At 41.1% G+C, this 18,038-nt stretch overlaps 1 protein-coding gene across 1 annotated transcript in view; it reads right to left on the bottom strand.

Moving 5' to 3' along the window:
* Nucleotides 1-18,038, bottom strand: part of STX8 (syntaxin 8) — a 207,122-nt gene that overhangs the window by 165,329 nt on the left and 23,755 nt on the right. The window contains exon 5 of the mRNA XM_010965974.3: nt 2,318-2,442. Coding sequence (XP_010964276.1) covers nt 2,318-2,442 — 125 coding nt within the window. The remainder of the gene's footprint in view (nt 1-2,317; nt 2,443-18,038) is intronic.

Here is an 18,038-nt window from a genome sequence, read left to right as displayed (position 1 = left end):
AATGGCCAGTAACATTTTTGAAAAAGAACAAAGTTGGAAGACCTAGACTACCTGATGTAAAGACTTACGGCAAAGGTACAATAATGGAGACAGTATGTCATTGATGTAAAGATAAAAAAATGGACAAATGGAACTGAGGGGGAGACCAGAAGTAGGCCCACAACATATATGGTCAATGGATTTCTGACAATAGCAGAGTAAGTCAGTAGAGACTTACCCCTCACCGCCAAACGGTGTAGGAACAAACAGATATTCAAATGCAAAAAAAAAAAAAAAAAGAAAGATTTTTTTGAATTTCTATTTATACCTTGCTATGTAAAAAACCAATTCAAAGTAGATCATAGATCTAATGTAAAACCTAAAACTATAAAAGTTCGAGAAAAAAATAAAGCAGCAAATCTTTGTGGGTTTAGGTAATCAAAGATCTCTAATTGGAGTTCATTAAAATTAAGGACTTCTGCTCTTTAAAGGATATCGTTAAAAGAATGAAAAATACAAGCCATAGATGGGGAGGAAACATTTGTAAGACATATATATATCTCTCTGAAAAATGACATATAAAAGGATTTACTTTTTAAAATTCTTATAACTCAGTAATAAAAGACAAACAACCGAATTAAAAACAGACCAACAATTTGAGTAAACACTTCATCGAAGAAGACATGCTGATGACAAGTAAGTACATGCCCAGGCTCACTGGTCATGAGGGAGATACATATTAAAACCACAATGAAATGCAACTACCCACCTGCCTAAAATTAACAAGACTTTCTATAATAAGCTTTGGTGAAGATCTGAAGCAATTAGAACACAGAAGTTCTTCCGGCGGTGACGTTAAAATTGTACAGTCACCTTTGAAACTAGTTTGCCAGTTTCTTTAGAAGTTAAACATGGTGGGGAGGGTATAGCTCCGCAGTAGAGCACGTGCTTAGCATGCACAAGGTCCTGGGTTCAATCCCTAGTGCCTCCATTAAATAAACCTAATTATCCTCCCCCGCCAATGTGATACAGTAAAAAAAAAAAAAAAGAAAGAAACAGAATTATATTAAAGAAAAAAAAAGTTAAATGTGTAACTATTAGATGATGCAGTCATTCCACTGGTAAGTATTTACCTAAGAAAAATGAAAACATATGTCCATACAAAGACTTGCACATGAATGCTCACAGCAGTTCTATACATAATAGCAAAATATGCATCAACAGGTGAACGGATATACACATTGTGGTCAATTTATACAAGGGATACCATAATGTAAGAGAAGGAAATACTGGCCCATGGAACACCATGGATAAATATTTAAATAACTGCATTTAAATAACTACAGACTTCCTCCCCCTCCAAACTGCACCATCCCATTTATACAGAATTATAGAAAACAGAAACTAATTTATAGCAACAGAAAGCAGGTCAGCAGCTATCTGGGGATGTGGGAGAGACCACTGTAAGATCTACAAAGGGACATGAAGAACACTGTTGGGAGTAATGGTTTTGTTTATTATTATGATTGCAGTGATGGTTTCACGGGCGTGTACGTACGTCAAAGCTCACTGAATCACACACTTGACATGTGTGCTACTTACGATGTCAACTATACCTCCACAAGGCTTTTTCAAAAAGCAGAATTAGAAAGAATAACGTCTGTAACACTGACATCAAAAAACGTCTATGACACAAGTTTAAAAAAAAAAACCTTGTGGAATTATCTGTATCATGATCCTACTTACGTAAAATATATATGTACTTATACTGAATGTACAGTAATGTATGTACATGCAGAGACAAAAGCCTGAGGAAATACATATTATTAATCTGTCTATGGTTTGAGATTGGAGAAACAATACAGACAGCTTTCCTTTTATATATCCTGATATTGTTTAAACTTTATGTAACAATCATGCATTACTTCTGAAATTAAAAATAGAAGAAATCAGCAGGTTTAAAAGCCACTGGGCAAGATGAACTTGAAGGTAAGAGCCAAACTGACTTATTCTACACAAGAGAAAGATGGAGGCTTTTCTTTGGAGAATGATTCCCAATCGTGGAGAAAAGTAAGGGGGCACATGCCTCAGAGTCACCGGGGTGATGGGACTCAGAGCTGCCAGCTTTCTCCCTCTCCCAGTGGAGAATCCCTACTTCCACGAGCGACCTCGATGGATGACAGCACCTGTCTGTCTCAGGCACCCTGAGGCACAAATCACCAAGAGCTCTAAAGGACCACCAGGGTTCCCTCCCATTTTCAGTGGGTAGAAGGAACATGTAAGACTGTGGTCCTCTCTGACACGGTTTCTCAGCCCGCACTCTTGGTGTATTCGGTACCTTGGATAATTTGCTGCTGCTGTTGCCGGATTTCATCAAAACCCAAGCCTCTGGTCTCCTCAGGCTCCTCGAAAAGCCAAGGGTTGGGGACTCCTCGCTTAGCCCCTCCAGTCATCAGGCTGGACCTATGAACAAGATTAAATGCGTTACATAGCTCAAAAAATACAGCTCTGCTGCAAATCATTCCCACAAGTGCGGAGGTGGCCGGCTTCGCAGGCTTTGAAAATTCAATTCGACCACAATTTATTGCATCCTTCGTGGATGCCAGCAGCTGCGTTCAGTGCTGGAAGAGACGCAAGGATGCATAAGGCTGGCCCCCGGGAGAATTCCAGCCTGTCACAGGCTACGTGGCACCAAAGGCACAAATATTAATTCTCAAGAAGATGCAATGTTATAACTACAGGTTACGGCATTGAAAAAAATGAGCATTTAATTTCTTATTAAAGGGTATGGCTGCTTGCACATAGAAACCCATGCAGGGTTTCAAAACCAATTTTATGAATGTAACGTAACATTTATAAGATAAATTCTGAATTATCAATCTTAATCTTTACTCCCTCTTGCAACACACATGCCCCTTCTGCACCAGACACATTGGACTCCTTGCTGGCTGAGGGACAGGGGACACACATTTCCAGCCCCAGTTCCGTGATTACAGAACAATTCTCATCTCGAGTATCTCCTCTTGGGTCTCCACCTGCCCACTTTCTGTCCAAGCTGCAGGGATCACCTTGAGGAAACCATCTCTGACCACTTCCACTCAGATGTGAACAGTCACTCACTTTACAGCATGGTTCACAGGACTCATTTTAAAGTGACGGTAAGGACGATGGTGACGTGACAGCAGCAGCAGGAACAACACTACTTAACGGGCGGTCAGCACCCCTACGTACAAGCATGGCTCCAGGCGATTTACACGTATTCGCTCATGGCTCCATTTTTTTGGTAATTCTTGGAGAGCCCTTTTCACATTTCTCGTGTTGTCCAGAAATGACCACTACCCAACTGCTTAACCTTTTATAAAGATAACCCTCGTGTCTACTACACAGAGGCAGGAACTGAAACCACCCTGGACTGGACCAGACTCTGCTCGCCAACATGGAGTGAGTAGCTGTGGGCAGAAGCCCAAATCCTGGCTCTTCCACCTACCAGCAACACACAGAGAGCAGTTTCTGCCGCCGAGGGCTGCTGGGGGTTAAATAAAAGACTCATTTATTCAAAAAACACAACAAAATCCAGGCAGGGCACGTCCCCCACCTTCCCACCTCACCCTGATTTGGAAAATCACTGACTGTCAAATTTCTCTCTACCCATCATTCAGGCTCCCCGTCTGCATTTAAGGCTTTTCCCTCTGGGAACTTCAGCTGCGAACTCCATTCCAAACCCGACACATCCAAAATCGAATTCACTGCTTTCACCCCGTAAGTGTTGCTTCTCCTCTCCTCTCTATTTCGGTTAGCAGCACCCCTGTTTCCCAAGTCGTCCAAACCTTTCTTCCAAGCTTCCTCCCCTCACCCCAATGACCCTTCGCCATGTCTCATCCATCGCCAAGGCCTCCCTCAGAGGTGGTTCTCAAGCCCAGGACCCACTTCCATTCCATGCTGGTGCTGCCTCAGCTCAGAACCTTGTCATCTCTCGTGCAGAAGATGGTCCCCGCCTCTGACCAGGCCCCTTGTGCCCATTCAGATCATCTGATCCTCAGGGGCCAGAATTATCTTTCTAAAACAGACATCCCCCCTACTTTAAAACTTCTATGACTCCCCAGAAGCTCCGGATCAAGCTGAAGCTTTACAACACGGCCCCAGTGATCTCTGCAACGTCACCTCCCAGTACCCTCTTCCATACCCCACTCTTCCTTCAGCCCTACGGACAGCTCACCACTTCTCAGACAAAGGCACAAACTTTCACACTCTCATGTTTTTGTATGAGTCTGGAGGGTCCCCACCCCCACCCCTTTGTCCATCTGGCAAAATTCTCTTCATCCCCTAAGGCTCAAGTCAGATGTCACTTCTGCTGTTTAGTCTTTCCTGATTCCCATCCCCACCCCCCTTCCCTTGCATCAATCACTCCCTGGTGCTCCCAGGGCACTTTGTTCAAAACCTCCAATGTGGCATTGATCAAGCAGGGTTGTAGTTAGTTATTTACTCATCTGTCTCCCTTCCTAAGTTATGAGCCCTGTACGGGAAGAGGCCACAGGACAGTCATGTTTATATCCCAAGCACCAGAAAAACAGTTCCTCGGGGTATGCTGGCGAGTAAGCCTTCAGTACGTGCTTCTGAAACAGAGCTAGGAAAACCACCAGGCTTTCGCAGCAAGAGAGACGAAATGAGAGGAACATTTGACTTGTTTTTTCTTTATTTAAAAGGTGGAAGAAAACTTAATCAACTGCTACCTGCCTTCAAACAGTTTACAGCAAAGGCTGATGTTGTCAAGCAGGTGGAGAGAATCTTACTTGAAGGGGAATTCCCTCCCTAGAACACCTTGCAGCTCAAGCCCGCTTTTGGAAAGACAATGAAGGAGTGTTTCTCCTTTGAAAAGTAAGTGAAAGAAAGGAAACGCTAAATACTAAATACTCTGCTAAAAGCTAAATATTCTGCTTCAGAGGTGAGGGTCAGCTTGCAATGTTTTAAAAAAATAAATCATCATTTTATCCATATTCTTTCAAGATGGAACTTATCTAATAAATGGAACTTATCAAACAAATGCCATGTTACTAAACAGGTTGGATTTACCAAGATTTTTCCAAAAAGTTTCATAGTCACTTCTGACAAGATAAAAATATTTCATTTTCATTCCCCAAAACAAATGATGCGCATTATTGAGTTATAATACCGGGAAGAGGAAGATAATCCATGTTTGTCTGCTGACAAATGTGGCTGAAGCTGGTTAGAGTTAACCAGAGGGAAAGTGAACTGAATTCTCATCAACTGAGTACAGAATTGGAAAAGCAACGAATTCCAAGAAGTAGCTTTTCTTAGCATTTTAAAAAGATGTCAAAGTGACTATGTAAAATGTTTGTTTTGTCTGAAAAAACATCCGTGTTTGAGTATTCACAGACCACACAGAGGTTTGCAGTTAGGACTAGAGACATTTCTGGGGTGTCAGTGAACTGAATTGAGTCTGCAAAGCTTTGTAACTAGACTTGCCTGTAGATGTGAAAAGGCTGCCATGGTATGAAAGGGTAATTCCTTCCTCAAAACTTTTTTGGGTAGTTTCTTTCCATGAATAAAAACATGCACAGAGGCTCAAACTTCAATCAGAAATAGTTTCTTTGACATAAATTCTTTAGAGGCAAAAATCTGGCAACAATATCCATCCAGACTGGATTACACTGGGGAGATGCCGCAGTCAGGGAGGTAGACCAGAAGGCTAGTGCGCTTCAGGCAGAAGGTGATGGGAGTCTGGGTGAGGGAAGTGACGAGACAGAACAGTGAGGAAGGGCAAGTCAAAGGAAAGCTCCACAGTGCTGGGGAACAGAACGGATATAGTGCACAAAGATTTCCAAACTGGGTGACTCGGAGAACTGACACAACTTCGGGAAATCTTTCATTTCCTTTCGGGATTTTCTCCAGTTTCAACATAGCTCCCAATAACAACCCCAAGGTAAAACTGCTCCTTCAAGGTCACAATCTGTGGACCTATGGCTATTTCGTGCATATTTACAGACAGCTCACTTCTTTAAGTCTAGTACTCTGTCTAATTCTTTTTCTGTATTCCATCCACCTATTTGATCCATCCTTCCTGCAAATACTTACTGAGTGCCTTCTCTGTGACAGCCCTAATCCAGGGGCTTGAAAATCAACAAGAGACAAATATCTGAGCTCGGGGAGCTGGTACTCCAGGGACAAAAATGCCTAACACTGTGCCTTTTGCAAAGTAAATACTCAAAATAATTCTGTTGTTGCTGTTAAATTGAATCAATAGTCTTTATTGTGTTTCAGTCTAGAACACTAAGAACTCAAACAAGGAAAATCTCTTACATATCATCCAAGAAAAGTCTTGCCATAGCATCTTTAAAATCTACCACAATCAGGGGGGATGGTATAGCTCAGTGGTAGAGCACATGCTTAGCATGCACAAGGTCCTGGGTTCAATCCCCAGTACCTCCATTAAAAAAATTAAGTAAATAAATTAATAAACCTAATTATTTCCCTCCTTCAAAAAATAAATAAAACAAATAAATTCTAAAAAATAAAATAAAATCTATCACAATCAAGTAATTTCCTAATTTTCAACCAATCTCATTTTTTCCCCTATTCATTGATGGCCAGATGTACCAACAAAAAGCTTTAATGTTAAATTTAAAACTTAACAAAGCAGCTCACAGAAGAACAGAAATGCAGGGTGGAAAAGGCCATAAGAAGTCACTATTTTGGCCTCTGACCTGAATTTGGTAAATCTCTGTGTGCTATTCTTGAGTCAACCAGGCAATCTAAAATCAAGCAAATAAAGCCAAAAGGAACAATTCTTTACCTCAAGTGGGACTGTCATGGTGCCTGAAAAGTAGGAGGGCAGGAAGAGGTAATATACAAAAACCTAAAGATTCTAAGTGAAAGATGAGTTAGCCACTCTGCCACGTTTATGGTGACTGAGCGCCATCTGCTGGCTAGCAATTAAAGTTCAACTACAAAAATAAACATCAAGCAATCCAATCATTATCATTTACTGCAAGCAGCTCCTTTATTACACAATGCAGTCTTCAAAACACGTTTAGAAACAGAAAGAGTGAAAGTCAACAAGATGCTTACATATTATGAGGGAGTTTCTGCAGTGCCTTTTGGACCATTTGCAGTAACAAATGCTCGACATCTCCTTTCACTTTGTTCTTCACAACACACTTAGATGACAAATCCAATGAGAGCCCACCTGAGGCTGACAATTTGCATTTAGGCATCAGGCATGCCCCGTGATTTCCATCTCTGTCTCAACTCTTACTGTTTTCCCCTTTATTGTATTGGTTTCCATTCTCGCTCATCATAAAATAAAGATAAGATGCACTAAGATATTCAACTAATTGTGCAAATTAACACTGTTCTCTGGACATCTGATGCAAGTCTACTAAAATGAAATTATTGGCTGGCAGGGAAAATTAAACACCACAATGTTTAAGCTCTACAGTGTTAAAAATTCTATGGGAGCAGAATTTTATATTTGTCAACTGATGTACAAAAATCCAAATTTGGCATTAAAAGACTGCTGAAGGGTGTCAATGAATAATGTACACACACTCAAGACGCACAAAGGCCAACGACCGCCCGTACAGTCATCATTTCCACCTCAGTAACCTTGCTTCTTACCAATTCATCAAATTCATATCTAAAAACTCAATGATATGGGCACCCATGCTTTTAACCATGGCGTCCTCTCCCTGTGAGGGCAGGGCCCAGGAATCTGTAGGCTCCCTTGGGTGATTTTTATGCAACCAGCTGGGAACCAAAATGCAGACTGGTATGGAAAACACAGGTCTAGAAAGTGGAGGGTTAAAGAAAGAGGGAAACCATGGGGGGACAAATTCCACTCACTCCACAAGGGCGATCTCAAGTCTTATTTGCTGCAGGGTCTTCTCAACTTCCTCCCCCTCCCACGGATCTCCCTTTCCCGATCTCCTAGACCACTCACGGCCCGTGCCACAGAATTCGGCACTTACTTATAAGCCATCATGTGCCGATCTCTCGTTGTTTTGCGCAGGATAGAAAGACACACCACTCCTGGACTCCCCTCTGCTAAGATCAGTGACAGCAAGTGTTCTGGAATGTTTATAAAGCACTTTACAAAGGCATGGATATGCCCCTTCACATGTATTATCTCATCTGAACTTCACATGCTTTTTTAATAGCTATATTCATTTGCTCAACAGCACTTTGGAACAAATATTTGATAAGCATCCACTTTGTTCTACATATTGTTCCAGGTGCTGGGAAGAGTGAGGGGACAGCAGAGAACGAGACAGAATTCTCACTCCTGCACACACAGAATGTATAAGCTAGGGAAAGAGGCAGTTACTAAACAACCAAGTATGTCACTGGATGTGGACACCCCTACATGTAGAAAATTATTTTCTAAGAAAGTGACTTTCTTCCTGAGAATATGGAAAATAAATACAAGTTTAAAGGAGGGAACTCGCACTCCCCGAAGTCCTGAAGCCTAACCATCTAAGCCACTATTAATGTTTGTTCTAATATATATGCTGTATACAGAGTGTCTATAGAAAGATATGATAGAAGTTTACTACAAAATTAGGATCATATTCATCATAGCATTTTGAACATCACATCATTTTGAGGAGTCATGATTGTCTGCATTTTACAGAAAACGAAATGAAGTCAAAATTCAAACCCAGGTTTTCTAACCCTAAAGCCTTCGTTCCTTCCACAGAATTACCCGTGCAATGTTCGCACTCCTCACCTGGACTGAATGGAAGTGGGTAATGCCATCGACTGGGTGTGAGGAACAGGAGGAGGGCAAAGTACTCAAAGCCCGTGAGGAAGAACAGATGAGGGTCCTCAAGGAACCAAAATTCAGAGGAACGCCTGAGAAACCCAACCCATGGCCAAGGAGGGGAAGACACGCTCTGCTTCTTTTTCTGGCACTAATCCATCGCTGACATGGCGACAGTCTCACCTACAAACCTAAAAAGTAACCCCTTCTCTGCCAACCTTGAAGATTATTATGAGGGTCAAAAAAAAATAATGTCTTTGAAAAGTACTTGGTAAACAGAGAAGAGGGGGAGGAATAGAAAATCTTCTCTTTTTCATCAACCAGAAAATATTTTTTCCAGTTTCTTTACAATTTTTACTTCTAAAAAGCACAAGGTGGGAAGTATTACAGAGGCCTTAAAAAAAATCAACTAACTTACAATACAGTGTGTATCGGTAACTCCTCTTTCTTCCAGGCTTATTCACAGCCTGGATTTTTTTTTTTTTTCCTTTTTCAATTCCCAAAGGAGCTGTATAACTTAAAACTAATGCATGCAGAAATCTGTTTATTTTCTCCATCAAAAGTCACAACTATCCCAGGAGCCAAGGACTGCAATTCAAAACAAGATACCACTTTTCACCCATCACATCAGCAAAACCCAACCAGTTCTGCGATACCCACTGACAGCTACGCGGCAGGGCAATCAGCTCTCCCGTACGTTGTCAGAGGAAACATCAAACGCTACAACCCACGAAACAGACACGGCTGGAGCTGTTACACTTTGAACACCCGTGCTTTTGCCCCAGTAACCCCACTTAGGGGACTATGTCCTATAGAAATAGAAGCCACTTTCTTTATGGATATTTACTGCAGCCTTGTTTGTAATGGCAGAAAACTAAATGTCCCCATATCCATCAAGTGGGCGGTGGATGGAAAAATAACCGCCTATTTATAGTGTGGAATAACATAGCTATAGAAAAGAATTTAGTTAGATCTATTGATTTGGAGGGATGCCCAAGTATAAGATGAAAAAAAGTAAATTAGAGTCATATGTATAGTAAAATCCTGTTTTCATTAAAAAAAAAAAAAAGGAAAGGAAACCTCATCTCTGTGTAACTGTATTTATAAATATTTGTGTGAGCACAGACAAATGCGGGCAAGTTAACACGGGTTACTTCAGGAGAACGGGACTGGAGGGAAAGAAAGGGGGAGAGGGTATTAACTTGGGGGTTATACCACAGGATGGTCTGACTTGTTCTAATGAGCAGGTACCTTGTTGATAACTTGTTTTAAATCCCATTAAAGATGAGTCTTTTCCCCAGGGAGGGAGGGGTGTGGAATTAGTGGAGGGCAGACAGTACGGCAGCAAAGACCCACAAATGCAAAGACAACTTACGTGGAGACGATTAGAGGCACTGAAAACATATCCCTTCTTCCAAAGTTAAACATAGGAAGGAAAATCCAAAGGAAAGAAAGGCCGAAATCAAGAAAGAATAAAATAACGCCATTTGCAGCAACGTGGATGGCCCTGGAGATCGTCATTCTAAGTGAAGTAAGCCAGAAAGAGGAAGAAAAATACCATATGATATCACTCATATGTGGAATCTAAAAAAACACAAAAAACAAAAAAAAAGACACAAATGAACTTATTTACAAAACAGAAACAGACTCACAGACATAGAAAAAACTTATGGTTACCAGAGGGGAAGGGGGTGGCGAGGGATAAACTGGGATTTAGAGATTTTCAGATACAAACTACTATATGTAAAATAAACAAGGTCCTGCTGTGCAACACAGGGTACTCTATTCAATATCTTGCAGTAACCTATAATGAAAAAGAATATAAAAAGGAATATACGTAGGTGTATGGATGACTGAAACATTATGCTGTACACCAGAAATTGACACAACATTGTAAACCGACTCTACGTCAGTTTAAAAAAAAATAAAGAAAGAAAGAAATGCCAAAATCAAACATCTTTTTCCAGGGGAAAAGAGCAATGGAAGAGAAAAATGTGGCAGAAAAAGGCAAGGAAGGAAGACGAAAGGAGGAGAAAGAAACAAGAATACACAGCTTGCGGGTGGGGCAAAGGTCTACGGAGAGGCACCAAGGAGGTTTACAGTGACAGGCAGGTTGCAGGGACCCGGAGGGAGAGGGTGAAGAGTAAAGAGAGGAATGGACAGAGAGCGACTCCTCTTCCAAGGTTGGGCAGTGCAAGCTATCTCAACATTCTCTCCTCACTCTCGGAGGAGAAAAACCCTAACCTGTCAAAATCTGGACATTGAGAAGGTCTGAGGAAGTCTCCCCTTCTACTGGCTTACATCTCCATCTGGTGGTCTGTTCGGGACATAGCCATGTGTGTGTGCGCGCACATACATGTACACATACGTGTACATATGGATGCATGGATATGTGTCTAAGTATATACACATATGTACACTTATACTTAAGTACACATGGTTATATGCAGATACATCTATTATATACATATGTAATATATATACATTACTTGCTGTACTTACATACTGCACATATATACAAGTATACATGTGTATATATGTGTACACTCACGTGTACATATATATACATATGTATTATATAAAAATATATGTGTGTACTTACATATTTTTAGAACTTTTTTTAAAATTTCTATTTTTTTTCAGGGGGGAAGTAATTAGGTTTATTGTTTTAATGGAGGTACTCGGGATGGAACCCAGGACCTCGTGCCTGCTAAGCATGCGCCTTGCCACTGAGCTATACCCACCCCCTCTATATTTTTAAATTCAAGTAGAACATATAAACAAAAAAAATCAGTGTACGGCTCAAAGATAATTCACAAAGTGAACAACCTCAGTTAATCACTACCCAGGGCAAGAAACAGAGCGTCAGCAGAGCCCCAGGACCTCCCGTGACCCCCTTCAAGTCACCACTCCCCTCAGGGAATCACTTTCGTGATTTGCACCACCGTCTATAAAGGCTTGCCTTCTCAGGAATGAAATCGTGTACTCTGTACACTTCTGTCTGGCTTATTTCGCTCACTGTTATGCTTGTGAGCTGCACTGACACTGTGTGGTGTGTGGCTGTGGCTGGTTCCCTCTCATCAGCTGTGTAATATCACTGTATAAACGTGCCGCCGTGTATTTACCCACTGCAGTGCTGACACCCAGTGGGGTGTTTCTGGGTGGGACTATTTAGAAGGATGCTCCATACAGTCTTACACACGTCTTTTGTCCAATTCAGTTTTAGGAGACACAGTCAAACAGCTTCCCAGACTGGGTGTACAGCTGACAGCCCCACCTGGGGTACACGAGCACTCCAGTAGCTCCACACCCTAGCAGCTCCTCACATGTCTGCCGTTTTAATTCCAGCCATTCTGGCAGGGGTAACGGTATGACTTCATAGTTTTAGTTCTCAATTTCCTGATGACCAGTGAAGCTGAACACCATTTCAACAGCCACTGGATATGCTCTCTTGTGAAGTACAACCTCAAGTCGTCTGCCTATTTCTTTCTAAGGAATTGTCTGCCTTTTTCTTGATTTATGGGGGTTCTTTATATATTCCGGATTACAACTTACTTGTCAGATACATTCACTGCAAATACAGATTCACTTTCTCTGCAGTATCTTCTGATACACAGAATTTCTTATTTTAATGAAATCCAGCTTACCATGTGTTTCCTTCACATTTGGCCTTTTTGTGTCCTGTTTACAAAGTACTTGCCTATCCCAAGGTCATCAAGATACCTTCCTATGTTTTCTTCTTAAAAGCCTTCTTCCTTTACATTTCACATTTAGGTCTGCGGTCCTTCTGGAACGGATTTTCATGGAGGGTTGACAGCAGAGGCTAAGGTTTGTTTTTTTCCACTCGGGCATTCAGCTGACCTAACGCTATTTATTAAAAAGATCATCTTTTCTCCACTGCACTGCAGCGTCACCTTTGTCATAAGTCTAGTGACAACATGTTTGGGGAACTGTATCGGAGCTCTATCTTGTTCTACTGGTTTATCTGCCTGTCCTTGCCTAACCACACTGCAGCTTTATGGTAAGTCCTGATAACCAATCACGTGAGGGTTCAAACCTTTTGTTCTTCAAAACCGCCTTGGCTCTTTGAATCACAGTACAAACCACAGAATCAGCTTAAGTGACAAAAACAAAACCAGCCAAGGAATCTAAATGGGTTTGCTCTGACCGACAGACCGATTTTTTGAGAACTGACATCTTTACAGTATTGAGTCTCTGTAATCTGTGAACGTGGTCATACCCCTATTAGGTTTTCCTTTAATTCTCTAAATAACTTTTTACAGTTTGAGTGTAGAGGTTTCGCACTTCCTTCGTTTGACTCATTCCTACATACCTCATTTTTAAGATGCTATTACAATAGCATCTTTTAAAATACTTTTTCATTTGCTATTTCTTTGTTGTCCAGCATTCAAGGCCTTCCGAGAAGAGAAACCACCAGGTTGCTGCCATTGTAGTAGCATCTTTATCTGTCTGTGGGCAGACTGTGCTTTTTTTTACATCCACACGGTAATAACTGGTACCCTCGCTGACTTGTGCAATGACACGGGATTGCAACGACTCATATTTACTTAGGTCTCAAGGTTTCCGATTTCACTTGCTTGATCAGTCATCCACACAGACAATCCTTCTTTACCATTAGCATCTATTTGGAAGTCAGGCTGCTAACAGAGCTTCCTCTGCTAGTCTATGGAGAAAAAAAATCTGGACTAAGTGACTACACAGATCCCTTCAAGTGATAATCATCTCATGAGTACGTAAGCGAAAAACTTCTAAGAGCTACTTTGTCAAGTGTGAGACAGTTTCAAGATATTTAAGAGGACTGGTTTAAACACTCTACTTCAGAATCTCCAAGGCATACTGTTAGGCAAGAATGATGATGCACAGTAAAGAGGGCATATGACACTCTAATTCACGTTAAAAATTGAAAGGGTGACAGAGAGACTGGAGATGTGTGTGTCTCTCTCTGCAAGGATACATAAACCGCCAACAGTGGCTGCCTCTGGGAGGAAAGGGGAAACTGCCTGCCAGTGGGAGGGTGCTCCCATTTTCATCGATTCCTCTCTTGCACAGCTAGGTGCTTATGTCGTGATACATCCCTGTAAAATTAAATTTAGACTCTAACTTTTTTTTCGAAAGCCAAGTATTCTATTCGTTCCCCCAAACCAGTGGGATGTCCCCAAGTGTCAACATCTTAGCCTAACACTGTCAAACTGTCTCTTCCAGAAAAGAAGCCATAAAGACTCCGAGACAAAATGTCTCACCTGTCATATGACATAGCCAGCTTTTCTCCCCAAGGAAACACGGTCACCATACACTCTGCATGGCTAGTATCAGACCAGTAATTAACACAGAGGGGAAAAAATGTGCCAAGGCAACATACATTCCAGATTTCCCAGGTCAGTCCATGTTTCAAATATTCCCTCCTGTCATGCTAAGTATCAGTCCAGGCATCAAATTAACCGACCCTATTTCTCCAGAACATGGAGACAAAGTCGGAAGCTATTACCTCCTGAAAAGGAATTAAACAATAATTAACATAAAATGCAGATCATCTGTCTGCAGAAGAAACCAGTTGTATGAAACTGTATAAATGTGTTGCTATTAAAACTGGGTTGTACTTCAAAATCACCTCCTATACCTCTTCAGGAAGACAGGCAGGTGTCAATACCCCAGCTTCCTTACCAAGGCAAATAGAGACATAAAGCCATTAACTAAGTTCCACTTGAACTTTAATAAAATAACCCAGAATGTCAGAGAGCTACCTACAGCTTCTCTGGGATTTCAAGAACTGGCTGAGGTCAGAGTGTGAAGAACCTTGAGTCTCTGATGCCAGAAGAAGCTTCAAGATGAAGAGACTTACGGTTGCTAAGGGGACGCAGAGAAGGGCTGACGCACCCATCCTGCCCAACACTGACACCTTCTTCTCCCTTGTTAGAACTCAATTTTGTTCAAGGCTCCATTGCTCAGGGAACAGAGGCCCACCTTCAGTTTCAGTTCAGGGATGTGTTTATCCTGAATAAACCAAGCCGACCACGGCAACTCCACTTTCCCACAGTTTCTGGCACGTGATACAACCCTAGCCTATTTCTATTTTGAGCCAAATTCTACTGTGAAGCATCTAGGAGGTGTTTCTTCCCTCTTAGAAAACAAGTAACTGGAAAATACAAGAGTATCAATAGCAAAACTACTAAAAACAATCAGAATTAAGGAAACGCTCACATACAATAGCAGACATCAGATCAGCTTTCACATAAACAACAATCAAAAAGCATGATGAAGTGAAAAACTGAATTTAAAACAACCACCGAAACCATAAAATACCTCAAAATGGAACCAGAAATGTGTATTTGAAGAAAACATTCTGAACGGCCTGAAAGATGGCTTGAACAAACGGAAAAAGTCCCACGTTCTTCGACAAGAAAATTCAACATTTTAAAGGATTTTAAGATTTTATGTAACCCCAATTTAAAACACACAATTGTTTCTCCCTTTTTTAGAATTAGATTATGTGATTTTAGAGTTCGTTTTTTAAAAAAGCAAAATCGTTAAAAAAAAAAAAAAAAAGTATGACAGAAGACTAGCCGACTAGCCCTATGATGTACTGAAACTTGTAATAAAGCCTCAAAATTAATGGTCACAGCACACGAGTAGACAGCCACAATGGAATGCATTACAAAGTCCAGAAACAGATCCATATACATGTGGGAATGTATATGATAAATCTCAACATCTCAAACTTTGTGAAAAGATAAATGACTCAGTTAAAAAAAAAAAGTAGTCAGTCACAAAAAGAGTCAAGCAGGAAAAAACCAATTCACTAAATTCCCAATGGATCAAATATTTAATATTAAAAATTTAACAAATATTAAAACTATCTTCATATACCAGACTGGAATAGGATATGAAAGTATTACTAACACTCTCTTTGGGGAAGATTATATGGAAATAGGCATTCACATAAATTGCAAGCACAAGTCTCAACTGGTTCTATGAAAATTATAAATGCATATACCCTTTGACCCAGCCATCCTTCTTCTAAGAACCTATCTAGAGAAGGACTTTCACATATACAAAATCACTTATGTGTAAGGTTAAACACCACCATATTTCTCCAATAGGAAAAATATATGCATTAAATACATATATACACACACATGTAATAGAGCGGAAATAATACACACATTAATAGGAGACTAGTTAAATTATGGTAGTGCATACAACGAAATATTACAAGGCTATAAAAAGCTAATGACAAAACCTCATGCGCTGATTTGGGAAGATCTCCAAGATATTTAATTAGATGACGAGAGAATGTCATAGAATGATTTGTATAATATGCTACCATTTGTGTAAAGGATGGAAAAAAATAAGAAGATATATTCCTCTTTGCTGGCATATATTTGAGAGAATCTTTGAACAATAGGCCAAAAATTGTTAACATCGATATTCGTGTTGAGGAGTGGGGGACACAGAGGGAGGGAGGCTTTTTACTCAACACTGTTAAACGCTTTTAAAATGTCTCAGCCATGTGAATGTACTACTTCTGCAAAACACACCCTCCTTCCTCCCCTGATGCTGCTTGGAGTGTATCTGGGCACTTTCTACAGGTATCCTCGACCACAAGGAGCTGGTCTGAAGATAAAGACAAAACAAAGACATGGCAATATCCTGGATCTGTGGCATCACTGGCTGTAGAATTAACCATCCCTCTCAATTCCCTAGCTTACTACGTGGAGGTATTTTTCCTTCTTTCAGCAGTTTCAAGTAGGGTTACCTGCTGCCCCAGCTCAGGGCACCGGGACTGCTATACTAGTGCACGAGCTAGACCAGGCGCCCCTTGGTGAGAGTGAGAATAGACACTGCCTTCTTTTCTAGACTTTTTAGTTGCTTTACATGGCCCTCCCTCCTCTGACTGCTGCAGACACAACCTCTCCTCGTCTGCATTGTATGTACTCATTTGCACTTCATGTTTCCATCATGAATTCATTTGTTTGTTTGTTTCCCCTGCCTGCCTGAACTCTTTGAGAATGTGCATAATAAATGAACAACCCCCACTAGGGTCACCTCTCAACCCACCTCACGTGCCTCTATTAACTTCTGATTCTAATCTCTGCTGATTAGGAAAATAGGCCGACTGCATGCCAAAGTTACTTAGCTTTCCATCAAACCACCCAAAGTAATCAGGGAGGCAGAGACAGAGCTACGTGTTGCACCATGTCCCGTTTCATTTTCCTCTTTGGGAGCACGGACAAAGACTACATTTCCCAGCCTCCCCTGCAGTTAGGCTGGAGCCACGTGACTGGTTACGGCCAACAGGCTGTTCTGTCAAACTTCTGGGCAACAGCATATAAAAGCAGTGCGAGATCTCCACACTCCCTCTCCTCTCCTGTTATCGTGAACACGGAGGGCTTGTGTCAGGACAGCACAGCCGTAAGATGGGAAAGTCTGAATCACTGCTTGAAGGGAGCTCTCCCAGAGAACCACCAGACTTTACAGGAGACAGGCTAAAAAGAAAGCTTTCGCATGGTAACCCGAGGGTCCCAGGTTTGTTTAGTTACCAGAACCCAGCATATCACATCCTGACTCAGTCAACCTTTCCATCAACAAAAATTTGAGTGCCTGCTATAGCCCAAACTCTGCTAGGTGTTTCTAAAAGATACAGAAAAAAACTTAAAAGTTTTCATTCAGTGAGCAAACATCTGAGTTGTGATCCCTGTCCTCCCGGCATTTAAATTTTAGATGAAGAAACAAAATATACACTTGCAAAATAATTAAGCATTAAACTACATGGCCTCCCTCGCTAAATCAGCTCCCCACCGATATTCTCTGGAAGCACAATATATATTTTTCTACTAAACTGATCCGTGTGAATCTTTAATTCCTGCCTGCCTCACTCGCTGAACTATAAGGAGCTCAAATGCAAATGTTGTTTTTTGTTGTTCTGGGGTTGCTGCCACCACATTCCCATTACCAGGGCTTGGCACACAGTAGGCACTCAAAAGAAAGAAGGTTTCTATTTACCACATTTTTGATTTCTTAACAACTTTTCATTAAATTATCTGAGAAATTAAATATTCTTGAGCTGAACTTAATGCCACTTTGGTTAAACTATTGTTGGGCTCACTGAAACAGGAAAGGGTATCTTTACTGAGTTCAGCACATCCTTTACGTGTCATATGACCTAAAAGCGAGTCTATTTCTGGGGCATACGTGGAAGGGATAAATAACTATGGCTCCTGTGTTGTCCCACGTGAGCAGGCTAATGATGCAGGTGTGTATTCCT

Source organism: Camelus bactrianus, chromosome 16 (genome assembly GCF_048773025.1).
Source record: "Camelus bactrianus isolate YW-2024 breed Bactrian camel chromosome 16, ASM4877302v1, whole genome shotgun sequence".
In the NCBI taxonomy this organism is placed as follows: domain Eukaryota; kingdom Metazoa; phylum Chordata; class Mammalia; order Artiodactyla; family Camelidae; genus Camelus; species Camelus bactrianus.
This window is presented reverse-complemented; position numbering and strand designations above follow the sequence as displayed.